The following is a 21,388-nucleotide window of genomic DNA, read 5'->3' as shown; positions in this document are numbered from 1 at the left end:
TGCAGCACCCAGTGTGTCACCCAGTGTGTGGAGCCTTGCAGCACCCAGTGCAGCACCCAGTGTGTGGAGCCTTGCAGCACCCAGTGCAGCACCCAGTGCGTCACCCAGTGCGTGGAGCCTTGCAGCACCCAGTGCACCACCCAGTGTGTGGATGTCTGTCCCCCTACATGCGTTGATGCCTGCATCAAGCCCTGTGCCACCCAGTGCCCGACGCAGTGCCCGGTTCCGTGCGTGGAGCAGTGCAGCACCCAGTGCAGCACCAAGTGCGTGGAGCCCTGCCCAGCACCATGCGTGGAGGTGTGCACCAAGAAGTGCGTGGATACATGCGAGACCGTGTGCCTGGAGCCATGTGGCACCGTCTGCACTCGCCCATGCTAATCACCTTCATTGCGTGGGCCTTGCGGGCAGCCCCGATGCTTTGGAGCATTACAATATCTGCAGGCTCGTGAGCATCCAGTGAATGGAATACAGATGACAGACCCACACGTGACGTACCGAAACCTCTCCTGATGTGGTTACCCCATGCTCTCTTTGACTTAGAAAATATATCTCTGATTTTTCCTTCCCATATCTCTTCTTCCTGTGCTACGTCTGCTACCCCAGCACCTTTTTTTCTTGGTGATTGCAGTTGACCAATCTTTTATTATCTTGGGGAGATATTCTGCCATGGTTGTACTGTGAGCAGTTGGTGGAAGATGTCTCCCCTTCTGTTCTTTAATTCTCTTCTTGTCTAATAATATTTATCCTCTTCCTTTTAATGTCTACGTGCAGCAATAAAAATTGACCATCGATGGCATTGATGTGTCATCTGTCTTTCTTTAGTCCCCAGATTCCCACGCCTTCAAACCAAAGGACACTTTCTTTTAGTTTTCCTCTTATAAGGCTGGTATGGTCATGGAGGATTTGTGGCTACAGTGCTGCAAACTGAGCATGCATCCTAACGCTGAACAATGCCAATACCATAAACAGAACATCAACCAATGAATACTTCTCTGACGGATGTCACAGTTTCGTTCTACCTCAAAATAATGGTATTTTTGTTCTTTGTGGCTCTGGATTTTGGGACCAAATCTTAGAAGCTGTTAAAAGGATACTTCAAAAGTAAGAACAACCCAAACCCAAGGGACAAGGCATTGAGGAAGCATTAAGATCAGTGGTGTGATCTTAATTATTTATTTAAACCAATCCAGTGGGGATGAAAATGGCCTTTTCAGGCAACTTTCCCCATGATCCTCATAGACTAAAGACAGAAAGTAGGGGATCTGGCTTCAGGAGATGAGCCTTGTTGTGGTTCAGGAGCAGGTCCTTGCCCTGCAAGGCTGCAGTTTTATCCCCGTTTGCTGCAGATTCTTCGTGTGACTTTGAGCAAGTGTCACCGTTGTCATCTATCCATTCCCCATCTGCAATGAGAATTTACCTCCCCAGCTGATAAAGCATTTGACATTGCAGGTTCATTAACATCTGGCAGGGGACAATAAGGTTTTAATTCATTCACAAGCACATGATATGTATTTGGAGTTACACTTCTGAAGATGACAGAGGCCCATTGTCTGGATGGAGTTATAACCGTTCAGATGTTGAGTTTCAGAGATAATGCTCCCTTTGTCTTACACACCTGCATGTGACTTGCTCACCTGTCTCCATGATGGCCATACAATTTCCATGTCTGGGACAGAGGATGATTACCCACCTACCATGTCATTATGGCAAGGGTGGAGAAGGACTGATCTAGAAAAGAAAAGAGTTATATTTAGATGCGTGTAAACACTGTTACCAAATCAGCATTTAATGAAACCTTGTGTGCAGGGGTAGAGTTTGACAGTAGATTACTTTTTGTCTTATTTCTGTCAACACCAAAAGGTTACAGTCACTAAACAGGAATAATGACAGACAAAATGTTGAATCTCACGAAGGCAAACTGTTTCTAGAACACACCTTACTGTTCAGAGAGACAAACCAAGGGTGGGTGGACCAGATACCAGACAGCAAGAAAGGGGAAGGTGAGATGGAGACCACACACCTCCAACTCCCATTGTTGAACACAAACCTTTGGGGATTCATCACTGAACTTTGCCATCCCTAGCCCCACAAAGGACTGCTGGCGTAGCACTGATGCCCACTTCCAGATGTGGAAAAAATCTGTCAGGCATTCATGTGCAGCTGGTAATGAGATCTGTTGTCCAGATTAGTCACCTCTGACTGATTCCAGTCCTCTTCATCCAGCTCTATCAGCCACGTTAGTCATGGAAGTTTCCTCTTCTCCCCCTCTCTGCGAGCACTGCAGCAGACACAGTAATGACAGATGTGAGCATGCTGGGGGAAGTGGCAAAGAGAGCTGCTGGGCAGTGTCCATTGTGCTTCCTGTGCCTGATGGACCATGTGTTGCAAAAGCCCTGACACATCGCTCCCCTATGCACCTGTGGTCAGTGTTGAGCATTGCTAAGATTCTCCCATGCGTTTACAACAAATGAATGATGCTTGGTCCACGTTAACCTCACGGTCATTAAGACCCCTGATTAATCAGCAATGAATGGGGGATATTACGTGATGGGATTTTCCATTAGCACCTTCTGCTCTCCTACAGCCAGTGGAAGCCATGTCCATCGTCTCTTTGCATATCACACCATTACACTGGAGACTGAGCTGTAATCCATAGGGCTGAATATGAACCCACAGGGCGCAGCGTTGAGGAACACTCAATGAAGCCTGGAACTACCTTTTCCATTGGAGCTAGAGGCAATGTTTCTGTTGAAACAATTTGTCTGTTTCTTCCTTGGAAAAAAATTAAAGAGGACTGACATTTTTCTCAAACATAGATCCATCCCCATTGCTGCCACGACCTCAGCAAGCCAAGCCCAGTGCTTGTAAACAAGTTTTGGATCCTTCAGTGAAAAACTAAGGGAAATCCCAAGGAAATATAGGGGGAAAGATTTCCATTCCTTTTTTTGATAAAATAAAATGTTTCCGTTCCCTTTTCGGAAAGGAAATGGAGAACAGAAGCGACATCTGTCCTGGTGATCACAGGCAAAACTACAGGGAGACACCTCAACTTTATGCAAATATGTTTTAATGACATTGGATCTGAGCTGGCACTGAAATCTGAGTTCAGCTGTGGGCTCTCTGCCCAGGGTCGGGACGAGACGAATTATTAATAAATTAGCCAGTTATTACCAGATTGGGTGTGCCTCGAATTAAAAACAACAAATCCCCCGCACCCGAAAGAGGAGGCATCTCTGCAGCCCTTGACTGAGGTCCAGGAGTATGGAGGTGTCAGTGGAGCAGGTTCTGGTTGTGAAAGATTCTGGTCATCAAGTTAATCTGTTGTCATCAGCTCCCGGGGCTGCTGTCGGAGCGTGTATAAAAGCCTCCTGCTCCGGAGGCTCCTTGCATCCAGTGGCTTCTCCCCTCCTGCCAGCAGCAGCCGACGCAAGGTGAGTCCCTCCGTGCAGATCCAGCAACACTGGGGGGTTGTCATGGTGCTCTGTTCTTGGGAAACGGGATGGTTTCTCTTTATCTTATTTCTCTGGTAGCAACTCCAGCCCGTTTGCCTCACAATTTCTCCTGCATGAAGGTGAAAGCCATATTCTGTTCTTTTGAGAGTTTCTGAAGCTCCAGACAGTGGCTCGCTGACTTTCAATCGGCAAACCCCTGTCATCCCTCAGCATTTTCTTCCAGCTGATAAGAATCCTCTTGGATAACCACCAGGGGTTGAGGATCAGACACCGAAGGATGGCATCCGCCAACTTGTTCTGCATTTGCAGAGCAGTTGTGTGCCGATCACCACAGCCTCCTGCGTTCCCAGGGCTCTGAGTCTCGCTTCTGTGCACAAAGTGGTAGCAGCAGGAGGGCAGATCCTTGCACTTGCAGCAGGGGACACAGCTCCTGCTCTGGGTTCTCAGTGCTCTATGCAGAGATGTGACCATAAGCACAGGGGCTGCTGTCAAACTCTTCTCTCTTTCAAAAAGAAACGTTCGCGGTGCTGCAGTATCCCTGGATTTTTGGTCCTCTTGCACCAAACAAATATCGCTTTGAGGTCTTGAGCCTCCATGATTTCGTTACAGTTTGTATTGTTTCTTAATCTGTCAAAACTGAAATGTTTGGAAAACACTGAGAAGAAGGAAACCCACTCATTGCTTCTCTCCTCCTCTTCCCCCTGCTTCTGGAACCATCCACCTGTTGGGATCACAGCTTCAATAGGGCAGTGCTTTCCTCCTACATTCTCTTCTTCTTCCATACAGTTATGCCCCGGGGCCTCAGCAGAGCTCCATAGAGCCCAGAAACAAAGTACGGGGAAGCTATGACAAACTGGATCCACCAACATGGGGTTGGTTTAAACTGCCCCATCCTGAGGGATTTCCAATTTTTTGCTAGTTGTGGGGTTTTTTGTACTGCCAGAATTAACTTTTAAAGGCTTCTTCTTGATAGCTTTGGATCAAGGCTAACGAAGTGACTGTAGCTATACTATCTGGAAAGAGAAATGTGTAGGGCTCAAATTAACCGGAGGGGCACGTTGCTTTTCTTCCAGGCTCAGCAGAGATGTCTTCCCACCAGCAGAAGCAGCAGCAGCAAATACCCCCCCAGTGCCAGCAGAAGTGCCCTCCAAAGGGGGTGGAGCAATGCCAGGCCCCCAAAGGACAGGCCAAGTGCCCCGTGAAGAGCATCCCACAGCAGCAGCAGCAGCAGCAGTGCCCCAAGCAGAAGTAGAGCTCACAGTGGTGGCCACGAAGGGCTGTGGAAGATGCAAATGCATCTTTCCGAGCTCTCCCTCCTCCTGCCAGCTCCGCCTGAATAGCTTGAAATTTGCAAAGCGCCTGCTTTGTTTGGAGAAATCACAAAGAGACGCAATTCATTATCTCGGGTTTATTCATCTTCTACTATGAAAGAGTCGTGGGGCTGTTTCCTTCTGATCTTTAATTCGGGACAAGCTGCAATAAAATTGTAATTAACCTCCTCACTTGCCGCCTGATATATTTTTTTCAGCTTTACTGGTGTCATTCATTATCTTTTGCTTTTTTTCCTAGCCAAAGAGTCACTTTTCAGTATACACGTGCATATAAGGCACACCCACAGGGACCCATGCGTACCCAGGTTTCCCATGGAGGAAATGGCATTCTCAGATCTGCAACATTTACCCAGGGACTATGAAATTTTGCAGGTTGTTTTCATCCTGAGCTGGAGCAAACCAGGCAAAACTCAGTTTTCTGCAAGCTATAAGGTTCTGAAGTACATTCCTGTGGGATTTATCAAAGCAATTAGTCACGACTGGGAGTCCCAGCTATACTACAGCTGCAGTCTTTGGAAGTCTTAACACTGAAAGGAAGCTTTTGATTGCTCCAAATGATTATTTCTAGTCTTAAAAGAATCAGAAACAGCATTTTGAATGTTTCTGTTTCTCGGCAGGAAATATTGGCTCAGCTAATTGATTTCCAGCCAGCTGTAAAAAAAAAAAAAAAAAAGCAGAGGAGGAACATTACCATAGAGGCAGAGGCGGGGAATGATGTGATATTGATGCCTTGCAGTCAGGCATCAGCCTGCTCTGCAAGCCAGAGGCTGTGTCTGGTGCTGCTCTGCAATCTAGTGATGGAGCTGGATGCATCCAACACCCATCCAGCAGGAACTGGGGGAGATTGCATTGCTCCTGGCTCACCGAGGGTGGGAAATCTGTGCGCTGCTGCTCGCAGCTCGCCCTGCAGACGGTGTTTGAATTGGGCAGATGGAGCAGGATGCAAGCTGAGCCACGTCCTGCTTTGGGGTGGGGTGTCCTGCAGAGGTGTGTCAGTGAAATTAATTAGTGTTTCAATGCAATTAATTAGTGTTTCAGCACAATCAGCCATCCCGTGGGCTGGTGCAGCACTGGGCCTCTTGCAGGTGCCTGCAGAGGAGCAGAAGACCCAGCATTCCCTTCAATCACCCACATTTGAGTCCCAATTCACCTGGCTTTCAGCCTGAGGGGTGAGCGACGTGCAAGCTGAGAGCCCTGGTTCTCCCTGTGAGAAGAAGCTATTAAAAGTCTCGCAGCTCGGTATTCAAAGTCATTTTTTTTATTGTTCATTTTCACAGTGAAATAAATCCTGGATACAACATCAGCCTAAAACAATTAAGGTGAAGCACCAAACACATACGCAACAGCAGTGTGTGGTGAAACATGTTGCAGGGTGTAACAGACCATGCACGCCGCCTCCTTCATCCTGTCTGACAGCTAGAAGCCGTGCTGGGGGTTAATCTATTTCAAAACACGTCTGGGTTGCATTTAATTACCTCCACTTTTTCCATAAATACTCTCAGCTCGAGCTGCTCCTGACACATCCTAGAAAATCTGAGGTGAGCTCTCTCAGGAAAGCGCTGATGGCAACTGGTTCAGCAAAGCAGATCATTAAGAGGCGATGGCTCTTTCGTAAAAATCTATCCCTTTCCTCTAGCCCAGTGGGTTTTTTTTAATATTCAGCAATGTGGATTCATGATCCAGAAAGCCTTGGTGCCACCGACCAGAACCCCTAAGCTGTAGCTGTAGTAGAAACCTCAGATCCTATTCGTGATAGGCAAAGCCCTAAATGCGAGATGGGAGATGGTGCTGGCGTGCAGGGAGCTGGGGAGGGATGCGTGGGAACCAGGAGGCAGCGTGCAGGTCTGCAGGATGCATTGACTCATCGGGTGAAGGTTGAATATTTGGTGTGATGAGCCCTGGCTGCAGCCCGCCATCATGCTCTTCGGTTTCTCTCCGGATGATGGCATGACTGGGAGACGGCAGAGGTTCAAGTTGCTGGAAAGCCAACCGCTCATGCCTGCACCACCACTGGGAGCCTTCCTATCTATGGCAGTCCTGACATGTCGGGTAGCGTATGGCTGTTAGTGGGGACAACGCGAGTGTTAGTGGGGGGGGAGCTGGGAGCTGTGCTTAACAGAAATTCTGCGGTGAGTAAAAGGGCGTTGGAAAATGACCTGTGTGAGATGTGGGGAGAGGTCTTGCATCCTGCTTCTCTCTTCAGGGCTTACCCTTGCCAGCTGCAAGTTATTTCTGTGTCAGTGGCCAAGGGCTGGGCTGCTTCACCTGCTGCTGCTCAAGGGGAGGATGCTTCTCGGGAAGGGAGCTCTGCTCTGGCTCTGGGTCAGGCACAGGGACCTCCTTGCACTCCTGCTTCTCCTGGGGACACGGTGCAGGCTCCGGGTTTTGGACAGGGACCACCACTGGGATCTCTTTGCATTCCTGCTTCTCTGCAGGGCTTGGGGCGGGCACAGGGACCTCCTTGCACTCCTGCTTCTCCTGGGGACACGGTGCAGGCTCAGGGTTTTGGGCAGGGTCTGGCACTGGGATCTCTTTGCACTCCTGCTTCTCTTGGGGACACAGTGCAGGCTCAGGCTCTTGAGCAGGGGCTGGTGCAGGGATCTCCTTACACTCCTGCTTCTCTTGGGGACAGGGTACAGGCTCAGGGTTTTGCACAGGGACCGGCACGGGGACTTCCTTGCACTCCTGCTTCTCCTGAGGACACTGTGCAGGTTCAGAAGAGGCAGCAGGGTCTTGCACAGGGATCTCCTTGCTCTCCTGCTTCTGCTGGGGGGTAGCTTCAGGGCAGACAGCAAGGACTGGCTCTGGCAGCTCTTTGGATGCTGACTCCTCTTGGGAGCATGCAACAGGCTCAGGCTGTGATACAGGAGGGAAAGTGGATGGTAGCTTGCTTTGCTGCTGCTGCTGCTGCTGCTCCTGGGGTGGGCACTCGGGTATCACGACTGCTGGTGCTTCTCCCTCGCCTGATTCCACCGATGGTGCTGGCAATGGCTCTGCTTCTTCTGGATACTGCACTACCACGACTGCGGTCACTTCTGGGACTTGGGCTTCAGATTGGTGCTGCTGATGGCATGGGACAGGCTCAGGGCAGGGCTCAGACTCTTGGTTTTCCTTCGAAATCGTTTTGCCCAGGCCAGGTGGGAGAATGATTTCCTGCTTGCATTGCATCTGATTCAAAGACATCTTTGCAGGAAACAAGATTATCTGAAAGAAACGTCAGAGTGTTATTGTGTCTGCTGAACAAACTGCATGGGGATGAGAGTGAAACAATTATAAGAAACATGAATCATCCGCAAGACTAACGTTCTGTTAGCTCGCCCTTGGTTACCCAAGGCAGGTTGGCTCAGGAGGAATTATGATTTGCTCTTTCTTTTTCATCCTGTCTCTGACTCTGCCTTATCTTGTTCCTCTGTTCCGCTCTGCAGAGTGGGACTGCCCTGTCAGGTCTAGCAGAGGTAGAATCACTCCTTTGAAATCGGAGCTGATTTACACTTCAGAGCTCTTCCTCCTGTTGCTTAGCTCTTTCCAAAGTGTTAACTCCCTTTCATTTCTTTCCTGGGGGACTGATGAGAGGAGCTGGCAAATAACAGATCTGCTGGATTGATAGCTGTTTCAGGAAGTCAAAATAATCATAATAAAACAGACTGTTGAAGACTGGCATTTAAAAAAATGGTGCATCAAAAAGTAGAAAACATAAATGTGGGTCCAACAGAATGTTCCACACTGACAGAACCGAAATGGTTTACTTTGTTTTGCCCATTTTAAAACGGTTTCCAGATTTCTCTTGGAATTCAGGCCTCAGGGTGGACCTCCCCAGTAAGTAACATCTTTGTGTAGCACTGGGAGCCTTAGCGGTACCCATGGGCCAGCTCCACCCCAATGGCATCACTCACTTCACGGTGACATAATGGACAAAAGCCACAGTGTCACAGTCCTTCCAACTGCCATGGAAAGAATTAGCAGTGGTGATGCTGCCCTACATTTCTGGACTATCATCACTAGCATCACTAATAACGCCTGTAGTTCGCATGAATCAGGATAATCAAAAGGGATTTCTTCTCCCAGGGCCAATGATGTGCGACGTGACAAATGGGTTCTCCCAAGGATTTATGTAACTCCCTCTCTTTGCTGCTCTGCTGAAGCAGAACCAGGCTTGGCTGCCTGGTGCTGTGGCTCTGGCAAATCCCATGCTGCTCTTTTTCTAAAGGCAATCTAAGGATGCAAGCAAAAGGTTAGAATTGTGGAAGTGTGAATTGGAAGTGTTGCTTTTAAGACCCACCAGAAAGAACTGGAGCCAACACAGACCAAGTGCGTATGCAAGTGTTCTCCCTTCCCATGGCACCTGCCCCACTCAGCACATCTTCAGAGCAAATCATTCCTCTCTTCCCCATCCTCCCAGATCATCCAGATCACTATCTGATGTTCTTACAGTTTCCTTTCCTGATTGCATCTTAAGTCATGGATGACAGAGCACAAGAGGAATAATTTCTCCCTTCTGCTCTATCAGCCCCTCATACTCACGGATCTCTTTTCTGTAAATAATTACTCAATTAAATTAAAGTTTTAAGAACTACCATATTATAAATAACAGACTCATAGAAAATGGATTTGGAAGGACCTTCAGTAGGCCACTTAGACCTTCCCTTTCCCTGAAGGCAGAATCAGTTATACTTAAACCAACATGATTTTATCTAATTTCTTCAGAAAGGATCTAATTTAGCACTTAACTATCCCCAAATTTACACACAAGCTGAGCTTGCCTTGCAGAGCCATGCCCAGACTGCTGGTCCCACCCAATGCCCACATTTTCTCCTCTTTGTAGGAATCTTTTGCGTGTTCAAAGTTATTAAATAAAGAACTTCTTGAAAGAGCCTGCCTATGTTAAGCCTCCGTGAGATTATAGCTAGCATTAAATCGCAAGCATCACAAGAAGTATCAGTATTCTGTGACTTACCCAACCCGTCAACGGGGAGAAGTGCAAAGTCAAGTGGATGGAGCAGCGTGGAGATTTGGGATCTTTTATATGGTTTCAAAGCCCTGCCTTCTGGGGATGAGTCCTCCAGGTAATGAGCTCATTCTTTCACAACTGCCGTTGTGTGTTTCCTCCACAGACTTGTTTTACACGTAGGCAGTGTGAAGAGACAGCCTTTTTGTGCAGAACGCATTCTAATCCTTTTTCTGACTGATCTGAGTCAACAGAAAACTTTCTCTGCGCATAAAGGTCATCACCTTTGGTTAACACTGTCACTGCAGACCCACCGAGGTCTTCCATGCCAGCTAATGGTCTTGCCCCCATTTCTTCGGATGCATTTGTGGCTTAAGACCTGGGGACTATTCCTATTCTCGACATCTGCCACCTCTTTTTCATCAGTGAATTCTCTAAAGTGATTTTCTAGTCATTCTATCAGCTCATGATGGATGGGTTTATTTTTTTCCCATTAAGATCTTCATAGCTTTCATTCTTCTTTCATTTCAGAACAGATTATTTCGAATGCATGTTGTCGTCCATGGTGTAGTTCCCAGCTAGCAAACATGACAGAAGAGGGACCTGAGTTTATCTTCATATATCATGTGAAGAGTAAAGGGACTTTTAAGAGCATATGAGATTTATCACACTGGGATGGAATTGGGACAGTGGGCTGGTTTGGGTGCTACGATGGCATTTGAAAAGAATGTTTCAATATAGCAGTGAGATGAAGGGAGTTTGTAGTGCACGCAGTGTATTCTCATAGCATAATTCCACGTTCAAAGCATATGAAGTGAAAATAGCTCACTGATTATAACCCTCACATCTCACACAGCTGTTAGGATACTATCACACCGTCCTCACTGTTGAGGGTAGGGGTAGTTTGATCCCACACAGTGATGCATCCCACACAGAGGTGAATTTCATCACATTCGGTTGTCTCGGGTCTATCTTTGACCCCTCTCCATGATTTTACCAGAGCCCTTATCAGAGCACGCGCTGCAGATGCAATCGTTGCAACAGGCTGAGCTGGTACCCAACGCTGCTGGGGCTCCCGGTGCAAACTCGCTGGCTCCAGCTGTGGTGTAACTTCCTCTGCTGATAATCATTTAGCAACTGAAGCACAGAACACCTGAAGTTTAGACCGCGTCTTCTTCTGCCATGGCGTGACTTCACCCATGCAACTTCCTTTCTTGCCTCATTGCAGGTGGGGCTGAGCTGGTGCCTGGCTGGCTCTGGAACCTGCTGAGTTCTGGTCACCAGCAAGGGATGGTCCCAGCCTGAGATCTGCCTGCATCTGAAGCCTCACCCATGCTCTGCTGGCACAAATTGCAGCCATAGCCCCACTGAAGGCAGGAGGCAGAATACTTTCCAGCCACAGATAATCCATCTGTCTGCTTTCTAGGTAGCATCAGGCTTTGTGATTATCAAAACCCTTTGGCTGAGGTTGCTTTAGGACCATGGCCCTTCAAAGCAGGGCTATAGGAATACAGGAAGGGAGAATAAAGTCCTAAAACCTGAATTTTACGATGCACCTGCTGGCCTGGAGAGGACAGATCAGCTGTTTTCAGAGGGAGACAGTGCAATCCATTAGGTCATCTATTGCAATGGAGAAAAGCAAATGTAGTTTCAGGCCAGAGCTTCAGTAACCTTTGTTACAGCCATCAAGAAGAGAGAAATAGGGCACGTAGCACCTGTGTACAGTGCTGAGGCAAAGGCAGCTATAGGTGCAACCACCACGGCCCTGTGTTGAGACACTGCTTTCATTTCAGCAAGCAGACAGCTTTCGGGAATATCCAGCCAATTTGGGTGTCAATTTTCCAGCCTCAGCTTGCAACATTCCGTGAGTAAAGAAAATCACTTTCCATAGCTGGAGGGGAGGCGACATGCTCCCTGTCTGCAGACCAGGCGAGGCCATCCTGACCTTCTGCCCTGGTTTGGATCCAGCTCTGCAGAGGCTCCAGGAGGTCACTTCATGTCCACGGCAGCAACCTCAGCAGAAAAAATGATGGCAATTATCATCGGAGAGGCTCTGAAGTCAGCCTGTGGATAGGGAGTGAATGTTTTTCACATCGTAGCAGCGTAATTGCTTTCCCCTTCCCAGCGAATTGCACAAAGACTATTTTTAGAGGCAAATACCATATGCAGTGAAACCTGCCTTGCTCAAACCTCTGGGGAACTACGGGAGAAACGTGCATCAAGGAAAGTGGCTTGGCAGCCAATGTGGGCTCGGCGGCGGCTCAGCTCCCGCCTGGCGGAGCCCTGGCTCTGAGCCTGCTGATCCCAATGCCATACCACTAATTCCAGGCAGTGCAACACCACAGCTGATAGAAGCACTGCTCTGAGCCCATCCTTCTTCCTAGACAGAAACAGCCATGACGGGTTCCACTCAGCTTGTGGAGGTGCTGAGCTACCCTCAGCCCCCCTGGTGGCTTTACAAGTGCTAATCAGGGCATTAATTACTCAAGTCCCCAGGACTCTAAGATACCTGGAGAGGTGTACAGCAGTTACAGTAGCAGCTCTGAATCGAGGCCAGCAGTTGTCTGATGCACCACTGAGGTGTCTCAGTACCTCAATGGTTCCTGCCACTGTACTACTTCAGTCTGAAAGAAGGGAGGAGTTTCTTAGAAGCACTGCAGAGCACCTCAGCTCAGGATGTGAATTGTGACCCTCCCCTCACATCCACAAGGGTGCTCCTTGATTTCTGTTTATCCAGGCCTTGGAACCTTTGTGCACAGAGAAAACCGTCTGTGGAAACTGTTGCTCTCCTGGATTTCACGTCTTGGTGTGATTCATGAGCTGCTCAACTGGATCTCCCAACACAGGGCTCACCCTGATGGCTTAATTAGACACTGTTTCGTTAACACCCCATCTTGTTCTTTATTATTGTGCTTGTCATCACTTTAGGGTGGACACCTCGATTAGCTCATCTCTTGAGACAAAAGACTTAATTACCAGTTACTGAGTTTCCTAGTATCGGTCTGTCTGCTGCGATCCCAGTAACTGAACCATCTGCAGGCTCCGTCTTCCCCCTGTCCCACAGGGATGTCCAAGCACTCCAGTCTGCACACAGCCTTTTTTTTCCTCTGCCTGTTATTCCCTGAGCGATTCCTTTCATTTTTTACTGTAACGCAGCACCCAAGCTCCCCAGGATTAGTTTAACTGCTCTCAAGAGGCAGGCACAGCTGAAGCATTGAATTGTCTGTGACTCCACATTCAGAGTTATAAAAGCTCTTCTATAAATTCACCAACCTCCATTTTCAAGCTTTCTGTATATTTTACCTCCAATTCTCCGAGATGACAACCAGTTCCAGAGCCCCCTGCACTGCCTCTTGGATGCCTAATTCCCAGCCTTAATGTATTCCTAACCGCTGGTGCAAAATTGCTCTGCTTCTCAAGTACAACACATTGCCTCATTGAAAACCCATTGGGCGCAACAGAAACACTTTCCAGGCAGTCAGCACATCAAAGAGACTAATTCTGAATTGCTTCATTCATGCACCCGAGCTCAGGAGCAGACTTGTTGGAGCTAAGCCTGCCACCCAGCCCTTTCTGGCCCGTGCACGAAGACTTGCAAACTGCAAAGCAGAACAGCTCAGGGGTCACCCTGAGTTTGTGCTCAGCTTTGCAGTGCTGCTGGTGGGGAACAGGGAGCAGCTGGGGTGCAGACAGAGTTTCTTGTGCTTCTGGGGAGGGGATGAGATGGTGGAATGGTGTCTGGCAATGGGGAGGCTCTTGGGCACCGCTTGCCTTTGGATTAAGGATGCTTTATGCTTCCAAAAAGAGTCAGAAAAGACCTTGAATATCCCTGATGTGCAGGCACTGCCTTTGCAGCCTGAACTGTGTTTGTTGTTATTTCTGGCAGGACTAAAGCCATAGGGGCTTTAGATGAGAGCATTTATGATGTGCCAGAACAAGAAGGAGCTCCCAGGCTTCAGGTGTGGCCAACAACCTTCAGCTGCTAAAATACAAAATGCTGGAGAAGAAGGAGCATTCCCTCCCAAAGGCCAAGAGGAAGCACCTGTGCCAGAGCCTTCCTGGGAGGTAGAGCTCCTGGGGGTTACAAGGACTTTCCTGACACCCCAGGCCCTTCCCCTACCTTTGCATTGATTCATGGCTTCACTGGTGGGTGGGGTGAGTTGCATTCTGATGAATCCGTTAAATATTGATAGTAAGGCCGTGCAAAATATGACTTAGTGTGGAGTTGTAGTTCAGCAATGGCAATTTTGGACTCTTCCAACTGCAAATGGAATTAATTGAGATTGAACAGCAGGAGCTGCAGGCTCTTATAGAAATGACCAATTCTTCTCCAGCTGTTTTTGCATCCATGTAATGCCACAGATTAATGGAGATAATCTGGGTCATACCTATGCCAATCTCACGACTTTGATGGCATCACACCACTGCATGAGGAGATTACAGGAAAAGAATCAGGCTCAGAGGACTCAGAGATTATACAAACATGCCTTGTGTTAATCCTAAATCCATACTGCTAGTTGAATCCCTATGGAAAAGGGAAACCTTAAAAACTCAGCAGGTGGAGAGTATCTGACATAATAACATGCCCTGGCTGACAGGAACCCCAGCACCTCCAAGGAGTGGAAGAAGGGGCAAATCCCAGAGCAGCGAGGAAGGCTTTGTGGGCTGCAAACCAACACTAACGTGGCTGAGTACTGGAGTGGGATCATCTGACAACATCTGGGTGATGGAAGGAATCAGAACAAGTGAAAATACAGCAAGAAGAGAGCACAGGAGGGTAATTGTTGGTCTTCAGGCTCAAGAGAGAGGCTTATCTTGGATCTTCTCCTTTCCATTGCTCTGAGCTAGTCATTAAAATCAGAACAATACTAATCTCTGATTCCTTCTTCCTAATACCAGTGTGTGGATTAATTACTGGTGCTTCTAATAGAAAGTGCTGCTGCTTGTCTCTCTTGGTTTGTTTTCCCAAATTTCCTCAGGTAAATACAGTACTCGTTTTTCAGTTCCTGGCTCACAAGAGGGATGTGCTCCCAGGAAGCAAAGCCAATGGCACAGTCAGACCCAGACACAGCTGAGGAGAAGAGAAGCCTTTGGAGCAGCCCAGGTGTGGCTTTTTACATCAAAATCAGAACCCAAGAGAAACCCACCCCCAGCTAAGGCACTGCAAGCTCCTGTTTCTGTGTTGCCCCTGCAACAGCAAAGCAAGAAGGTAAGTCAGTGTTCCCCCAAGGAAAAGTGATGGCAGAGGAACAAAACATGGGCCATATCATGGTAACGTGTTCTCCTTCCTGGTGGGATAAGGGCTGCCATTGATGTATTTCACTGCTTTCTGCAGCAGGGTGCTTTGGTGAGCACATGCTGCTGTCCTGTGTGGGGCAAGCAAGTTTTGGGTGCATCCAGATGCTGGTGGCCCCACCATCCTGGCTTCTCTCGTACTTGAAGCCTGGCTGGTGTAGCTAATGGACACAGTGCCAGGGGCAGTGTTGAAGCTTCACAGCACAGCTCATGGATTTTAAAAGTCACCAGAGCTATTGCCATCACGTAGTCAGACTTTCTGCAGAGGTTGACCTCACGGAGCCTGGTGGCAGCCAGAACAAAGAGGTGTTCTGGGGCTGCTAATTGCAGAACAGCAAGAGTTCATTAGGTAATAAAAAGCTTTTAAAATACAGTAAGGAGTCTCAGGGAAGAGCATTTCTTTCTAATGCGTGATGGGGTTCGTATTTTGCCTTCAGCACTGTTAAATCATTGAAACAGCTATACTGCAAGCTTACAGCTTGCTGGGCTAATAATATGCTAAGTTTCATTATCTGCAGTCTGTACACTGCTTTCTAATTATGAGTCCGATACAATAAAAATATGCCGTGTCTGCTCATTCTCTTCTGTTACCTTATTCTCCACCTTCCCCTCACTGTGAAGCCCATGGCATGCAGCCTGGTGGCTGTTCCATGTTGTTTTCAATGCTCAGAAACACACGTGCGTGTAAGGAGCTGGAATGGGGCCAGGAGGCTCCAGCTGGGCTGCAGGGTGCATCAGTGGCTTTGATTTGATACCTGCACTGCTTTGGTGCCACGAGGGGCATTCAAACATTAGGGCACTCCGATGCAAAGGCAGCGGTCTGGGCTGAGCTTGCAGGTTGTCAGGTCAGGCAGGCTCTGTTCCTGGAGAGCAGAGGGCATCAGGAAATGCATTCTGAGCTGCTGTTGTGCAAGGCTGCAGCAGGAGGTGGTTCTATGTGCATATGCTGCGCTCTAGTGGCTTGTAGGGCTTTCAGGACATGGCCTTGGCGATGCTGGAGGACGTGGCCATCCCAGCCCTAACCAGTGGTTGGCACCTGAAGGTTCTCCTCATGCTTGTGAGGTGTTGAGCAGAACTTGTCTGTGGTGGTGCTCCTCCAAATCCTTTCCTCAAGCAAAGGCTCTCTCGCTTGCCTCTGCTGTAGCCCTATGTGCACAATGTCCTTTGCTAAGTGCTATTTTACTGCTGAACAGCTCCCCGCTGTAGCTCCCTCCTGCTTTACAGCTCTGTGTCTCGTTAATCACCATTTTCTTGTTACATTTAATGGAACAAGGCTAATTTTACTCTGCCTGAGGTTTCAGCCCAGTGTCTTGGATCGCACCTAACCTTGTTTCTTCTATCTTCTTTTCTTGCCTGCTTGCTCTTCTGCCAGATTTCTCTATCTGGAGCAGGCCAGGAGCTGTGCATTCCTGGGGAGTTAGCTCATGCTCCAAAATTGCCTCTGTGTGTGTGACGGTGCTCCTTCAGATTCCTGGCTTATTAAAGGGAAGGCAGTGGATTCTCAGCGTCTCCCCTGGCATCTCCTCCAGGAGGTTTTCCATCTTCCCTCTGCACACTTCTTCATGCCATGGCCCTATTCGTAACTTATTTTTCCACCTCCATCTCGTGCCATTGCCCTTGCTGCCAGATGAGCCAGGTTTGTTGAAAAGAGCCCAGGAGGTTCCCATAGGTGACATCCACTGCTGGGAGGAGGTGGATCCTACTGGGGTGTGAGCAGGTGACCATAGAAGCACACATTTTTGACAGGCGTTGTCGCGTGAGAGTGAAATGCTCATTCAGCTGCCGCACAGTGAAAGTATCCCGAGTCACCCTGCTGCCAAAATTAAAAAGGAGCCTAATTGGTTTTTCTTTCTTCGAGTGTACAGCTTGGGAGTGCACTGAGAAAGTGGATTTAGATACGTATTCATGTAGATGTTATGGGGTATGGACAAAAAAGACAAGTCGTCATTGTGATCAGTTAATTAAATTCGCTGGGGCATTCAATGAGTTAGGTAGGTACTCATGGGTTGCATCCAAGTATTGAATGAAATGAGGATTTGTTTGAAGCTTGGGGCAGTGCCTGCATCCGGGCTAGAGTAGAACTAATACAAATGTGAATTGCTCACCTCAGTAGCAGGGAGGATCAGACCTGCAAGCTTGGGAGCTGAAAAGCAGTGAAGAGTTATGGCTTTGGATCAAAGAATGGGTTTCTGTGGGAGGGATGCCACAACAAAGCCACACTGCTTGTGGTTCAGCTAACGATGAGCACACTCAGTGCTGGAGATGCCTATGGTAAAGGGAGCATTTCATTCCCTGCGATTCTTGCCTAGTGAAATCCAGTTTTTCACCCATGAATAAACCTTGAGAACCGCTTTCATTGCTGTACAAAAGAAGTGCTGGGTTTTAATATTCAGTTGCGTTATGAAGCTTCTTATGGACCTCTTTCCTGGCCTCAATAATCACATGGGAGTGCCATTTCTGCAGCTCACAACAAACTGAGCTTCTAATGGGATCACTCAGGATCTGCTCCTCTTGGGGTGGACTCCATCTCCCCCCAGTGCTCAATGCTGGTGTGGCTCAGCACTTCTCTGATCCAATTCCCCCATCTCTGTGGGGAGAAACTGTTGCTTTATCGGATGCTTAATGTGCCAAAACACACATGAAAGCGTTGATTGGATCTTCAGTGACTTCAGAAAATTAATATCCCTGTTTTCTGATCTGGGCACAGTGTGTGATAAGAAGTTGACTCACTGAGAGGCACCGCAAGACCAGAGGAAGTTTATCTGCTCCTGGTGCTGCTGGTGACAGCTGAGTTATGCAAGGGCTGCAATCAGATGTGACTGTAGATCATCTTTTCCGCTCATCTGAGAGTCACTGGCTGGTGCATTCCCACTGATCTGATGATGTTGACTGTGTTGGGATCATGGGATTATTGGGATTGGGAGCCATGCTCCAATGCTACGTGAGCTGAGGATGCAGGTGGCTCTGGATCACCCACCCAAGGGGGTGATGTGGATTGCAATGGGAGCTCCTGGTTTCCCCCCAGAGGAGCCAGAGTCTGCGTCCAGCTGAGCACACAGCTGGACATTATAGTGGGGATGGGAGATGCTGCCCTAACCAGTGATTACAGGTAGAGAAGGATGCAGAGAACTCAGTGCAGCTCCCAAAGCCATTTGTGTGCAGAAAGAGGCCACGTGCTGGGACAGCCCCACCCATGGGGACCACCAAGGGGTTTCCAGAGCTGGAAGCAGGGCCTTGGAAAGCCACCACTGCCTGATGGTTTGCACACTCCTCTCTTGCCAAACCTCTGCAGGTGGGTCCGCCACTGCCTCTCCGAATACCATTCAATCTTACCATGCCAGGGAGGATTAGACAGGAGGTAATTACTCTTACTTTGGTGAGCAGACATCCAACTACTCATCCATGAGGATGAGCGCGTTGATGCTAGTCACTGCAAGCGTTGCACACAGGGCAGCTTGTGTGCGGAGCTATTAGGCTGTGTCGTGAGTTCCTCATACCTTCAGGGCACACTTAGCAGCTATATAAAAGGTCAGCTTCCATTAGGGCTCACTGGTCACATCTCAACACCGGTCTCATCGGGGAGCTGGGTAAGTCTGCTTTGTGCTGAGCCTCTGCGGCTGCGGAAATGCAGATTTCTTGCTGCCTTTTTACATATGAAATGCTTTGTGGGCAAGGTTTTTAACAGTAGTGAGTGTGAATTGCTGCGTCGGCGTGGGAATGTGTTCTTTCCGTGTCTCCAGCTGGGCATCCGACCCCAAGGGCCACTTGTGAACAATCTGAGGAACAGCTGTTAGCGGTAATTGGGGTGCTGCTGCTGTAGGTTGCTTTTGGGGGTGTCTGACAACATGCAGAGCTGCTTTGGTGTATCAGGGAACGCGGTGCTAGGAGGGATGCAAGCAGGCTGTGTTCAGCTGTGGTATCACTGCCCCTTAATTGGCTTTGGCTCTCTGACGAGGATGAACTTGGTGATGCTGAGACCGGGCTGTGAGCCTCTGCATGCTCGTGGTGCTATGGGGTCAGCAGGCAATGTTGCCTTGGGTGCTGCTTGCCTCCTGCTGTGGCAGATGTGACCAGAGGATCTGAGATGCGTCTGGGTCAGGGCTTTTTCCTCAATACATCAGCAAGAGGTCAGAGGTGGTCCCCAACAAAACCAGAGGGGAAAACCTGGACTTTGTGCTTAGAAGGCAGCTCTGAATGAGGAATTCCTCCTCTGACCTCAAAAATCAGTTCTTCCTCCTTGCAGGTCTGGGTATGGAGGAGGAGATGAAGTCCAGGGGGATATTTCACGCCATGTGTCTCTGAATGTCCCCACTCTTTGACTTACTGCCATGTTTCTGAGTTATAAGTTACAGGTTGGGTGCAGCCCTGGGACTGTGGCGCGGGTGGACACGCCTCCAGCACCCGCTGGGTGCCTCTCTAAGGGCTCTGTTCTCTCACCTCTCGTTCCAGCCCTGCCAAAACCTCACTAAGATGTTGTGCTACCATCAGCAGTCCTTTCCTCCTCTCCACCAAGAGCGCATCCCCATTAAGTGCCCCCAAACGTACCCTATGATGCACAGCTGGCAATCACCACTGTGCACCCCTCAGTACGTGAGTCCCTGCGTTCCCCGGCAGCGGTTTCTGTCCTCCAGCTTCTCCCAGCAGCAGTGTGTGACCCAGTGCATACCGCGGCAGCAGTATGCAACCAAGTGCGTGCAACAGCATGTGACCCAGCACATCCCACCTGCCAGGTGTGTGACAACCTGTGTGCCTCAGCAGTCGTGTGCCACCCAGGGCACGTCGCAAGAGCCTTGTGTGACCAAGTGCATGCCCCAGCAGCAGTGTGCAAGCAAGTGCATCCCACAACAGCAATGTGCAACCAAGTGCATCCCGCAGCAGCAGCATGCAGCCCGGTGCGTGACCACATGCATGCCTCAGCAGCCATTCCTGACCAAGGGAATCCCCCAGCAGCACAGCGCGACCGTGTGCATCCCGCAGCACTGTGTGACCACATACACCCCGCACCAGCAGAGCACGACCAGGTGTGTGACCACGTGCATACCCCAGCAGCATGCCACCAGGTGTGTCTCGCAGCGCTATGTGACCGCTTGTGCCCCGCAGCAGTGTGCCACCAAGTGCATCCCGCAGCAGCAGTGTGCAACCAGGTGTGTGACCACGTGTGTGCCGCAGCCATGTCAGACGAAGGGTGCAAGCATTTGTGTCCCGCAGCAACAGCAGCAATGTGTCACCAAGTGTGTCCCGCAGCAGCAATGTGTCACCAAGGGCGTCCCGCAGCATCAGTGTGCCACCAAGGGCATCCCCCAACAGCATCAGTGTGCCACCAAGGGCATCCCGCAGCATCAGTGTGCCGCCAAGGGTATCCCTCAACAACAGCAATGTGTCACCAAGTGCGTCCCACAACAGCAGCAGTGTGCTACCAAGTGTGTCCCACAGCAGTGTGCCACCAAGGGCTTCCCTCAACAACAGCAATGTGTCACCAAGGGCGTCCCACAGCAGCAGCAATGTGTCACCAAGGGCGTCCCGCAGCAGTGTGGCACCAAGTGCATCCCACAACAGCAGCAGTGTGCCACTAAGGGCATCTCGCAGCAATGTGCCACCAAGTCTGTGCCGCAGCAGTGTGCCACCAAGGGCATCCCTCAACAACAGCAGTGTGCCACCAAGTGTGTCCCACAGCAATGTGCCACCAAGAGCAGTGCACAGCAGCAGCAGTGTGCCACCAAGTGTGTCCCACAGCAGTGTGCCACCAAGGGCATCCCACAGCAAAGTGTGACCCAGTGTGTCCCACAGCAGCAGTATCAGTCAGGTGGAGTAAAAATTTCAAGTCATGCTAAGAAGTACTGCTCTGCATCCAAATGGCCCTGGTAAAGAGGAGCAGGGGAAAGGAGGGTCCATGGAAAACCAGTGAGGTATGGCTTTGGGGCAGAGCTGTTTATCTCCTTGTATCACATGCCGACCTGTTGCTATTGCTTAATTCTGCTTTATCTCTGTTTTCCAGTCCTTTCCCTGTAGCTCAGCTCTATTTTGGGCCAAGGTGCAATATCATTTCCATGGCTGCATTCCAGATATCTGTGGCTTGTTCCTTAGTCTGCTGCAAGAAGTAGTTTAGTGGGATGTTACTAAATTCTCACCTCATTGAAAGGAATAGATTTAAAAGGGGGGAAAAAAAAAAAAGTAGAAATGCCTAAGGAGTCCCACTGATGACAGCATCAAGAGGACTGGTGGAGCAGCCGGGGGGGGCTCTGGGCTCAGTCCTGGCCTCAGGAGATGACAGCCAGGTTGTCCTAGATTCCCCAAGGCTGCACGTTCTCCAAAAGAGCCGTTTTCGCTCACGGATTTGGAAGCCAAATGTAAATTTGCTAAGCAAA

The 21,388-nt window shown here is 49.3% G+C and overlaps 4 protein-coding genes across 4 annotated transcripts in view; 2 read left to right on the top strand and 2 right to left on the bottom strand.

The window, feature by feature from the left end:
- LOC110387976 (proline-rich protein 9-like) overlaps window positions 1–378 on the top strand; it is a 779-nt gene extending 401 nt beyond the window's left edge. Inside the window, exon 2 of the mRNA XM_021376752.1 lies at window positions 13–378. Within this exon, the coding sequence (XP_021232427.1) occupies window positions 13–378 (366 nt within the window). The remainder of the gene's footprint in view (window positions 1–12) is intronic.
- The window catches only part of LOC110388003 (feather keratin 2-like), a 906,242-nt gene that overhangs the window by 740,948 nt on the left and 143,906 nt on the right, over window positions 1–21,388 (bottom strand). The window lies entirely within an intron of this gene.
- LOC110387957 (skin secretory protein xP2-like) lies at window positions 6,077–8,353 on the bottom strand. Its single transcript, XM_021376708.1, has one exon. It carries the CDS (start codon window positions 7,964–7,966, stop codon window positions 7,010–7,012), a length of 957 nt encoding a protein of 318 aa, XP_021232383.1. The 5' UTR covers window positions 7,967–8,353; the 3' UTR covers window positions 6,077–7,009.
- LOC110387933 (keratin-associated protein 10-7-like) lies at window positions 14,292–21,181 on the top strand. The gene is made up of 3 exons (XM_021376663.1): window positions 14,292–14,505; window positions 14,732–14,937; window positions 19,473–21,181. Exon 3 carries the CDS (start codon window positions 19,494–19,496, stop codon window positions 20,886–20,888), a length of 1,395 nt encoding a protein of 464 aa, XP_021232338.1. The 5' UTR covers window positions 14,292–14,505; window positions 14,732–14,937; window positions 19,473–19,493; the 3' UTR covers window positions 20,889–21,181.

Source organism: Numida meleagris, chromosome 24 (genome assembly GCF_002078875.1).
Source record: "Numida meleagris isolate 19003 breed g44 Domestic line chromosome 24, NumMel1.0, whole genome shotgun sequence".
Taxonomy (NCBI): Eukaryota; Metazoa; Chordata; class Aves; order Galliformes; family Numididae; genus Numida; species Numida meleagris.
Note: the sequence above shows the minus strand (reverse complement) of the source record. Positions and strands in the feature narration are given on the sequence as shown.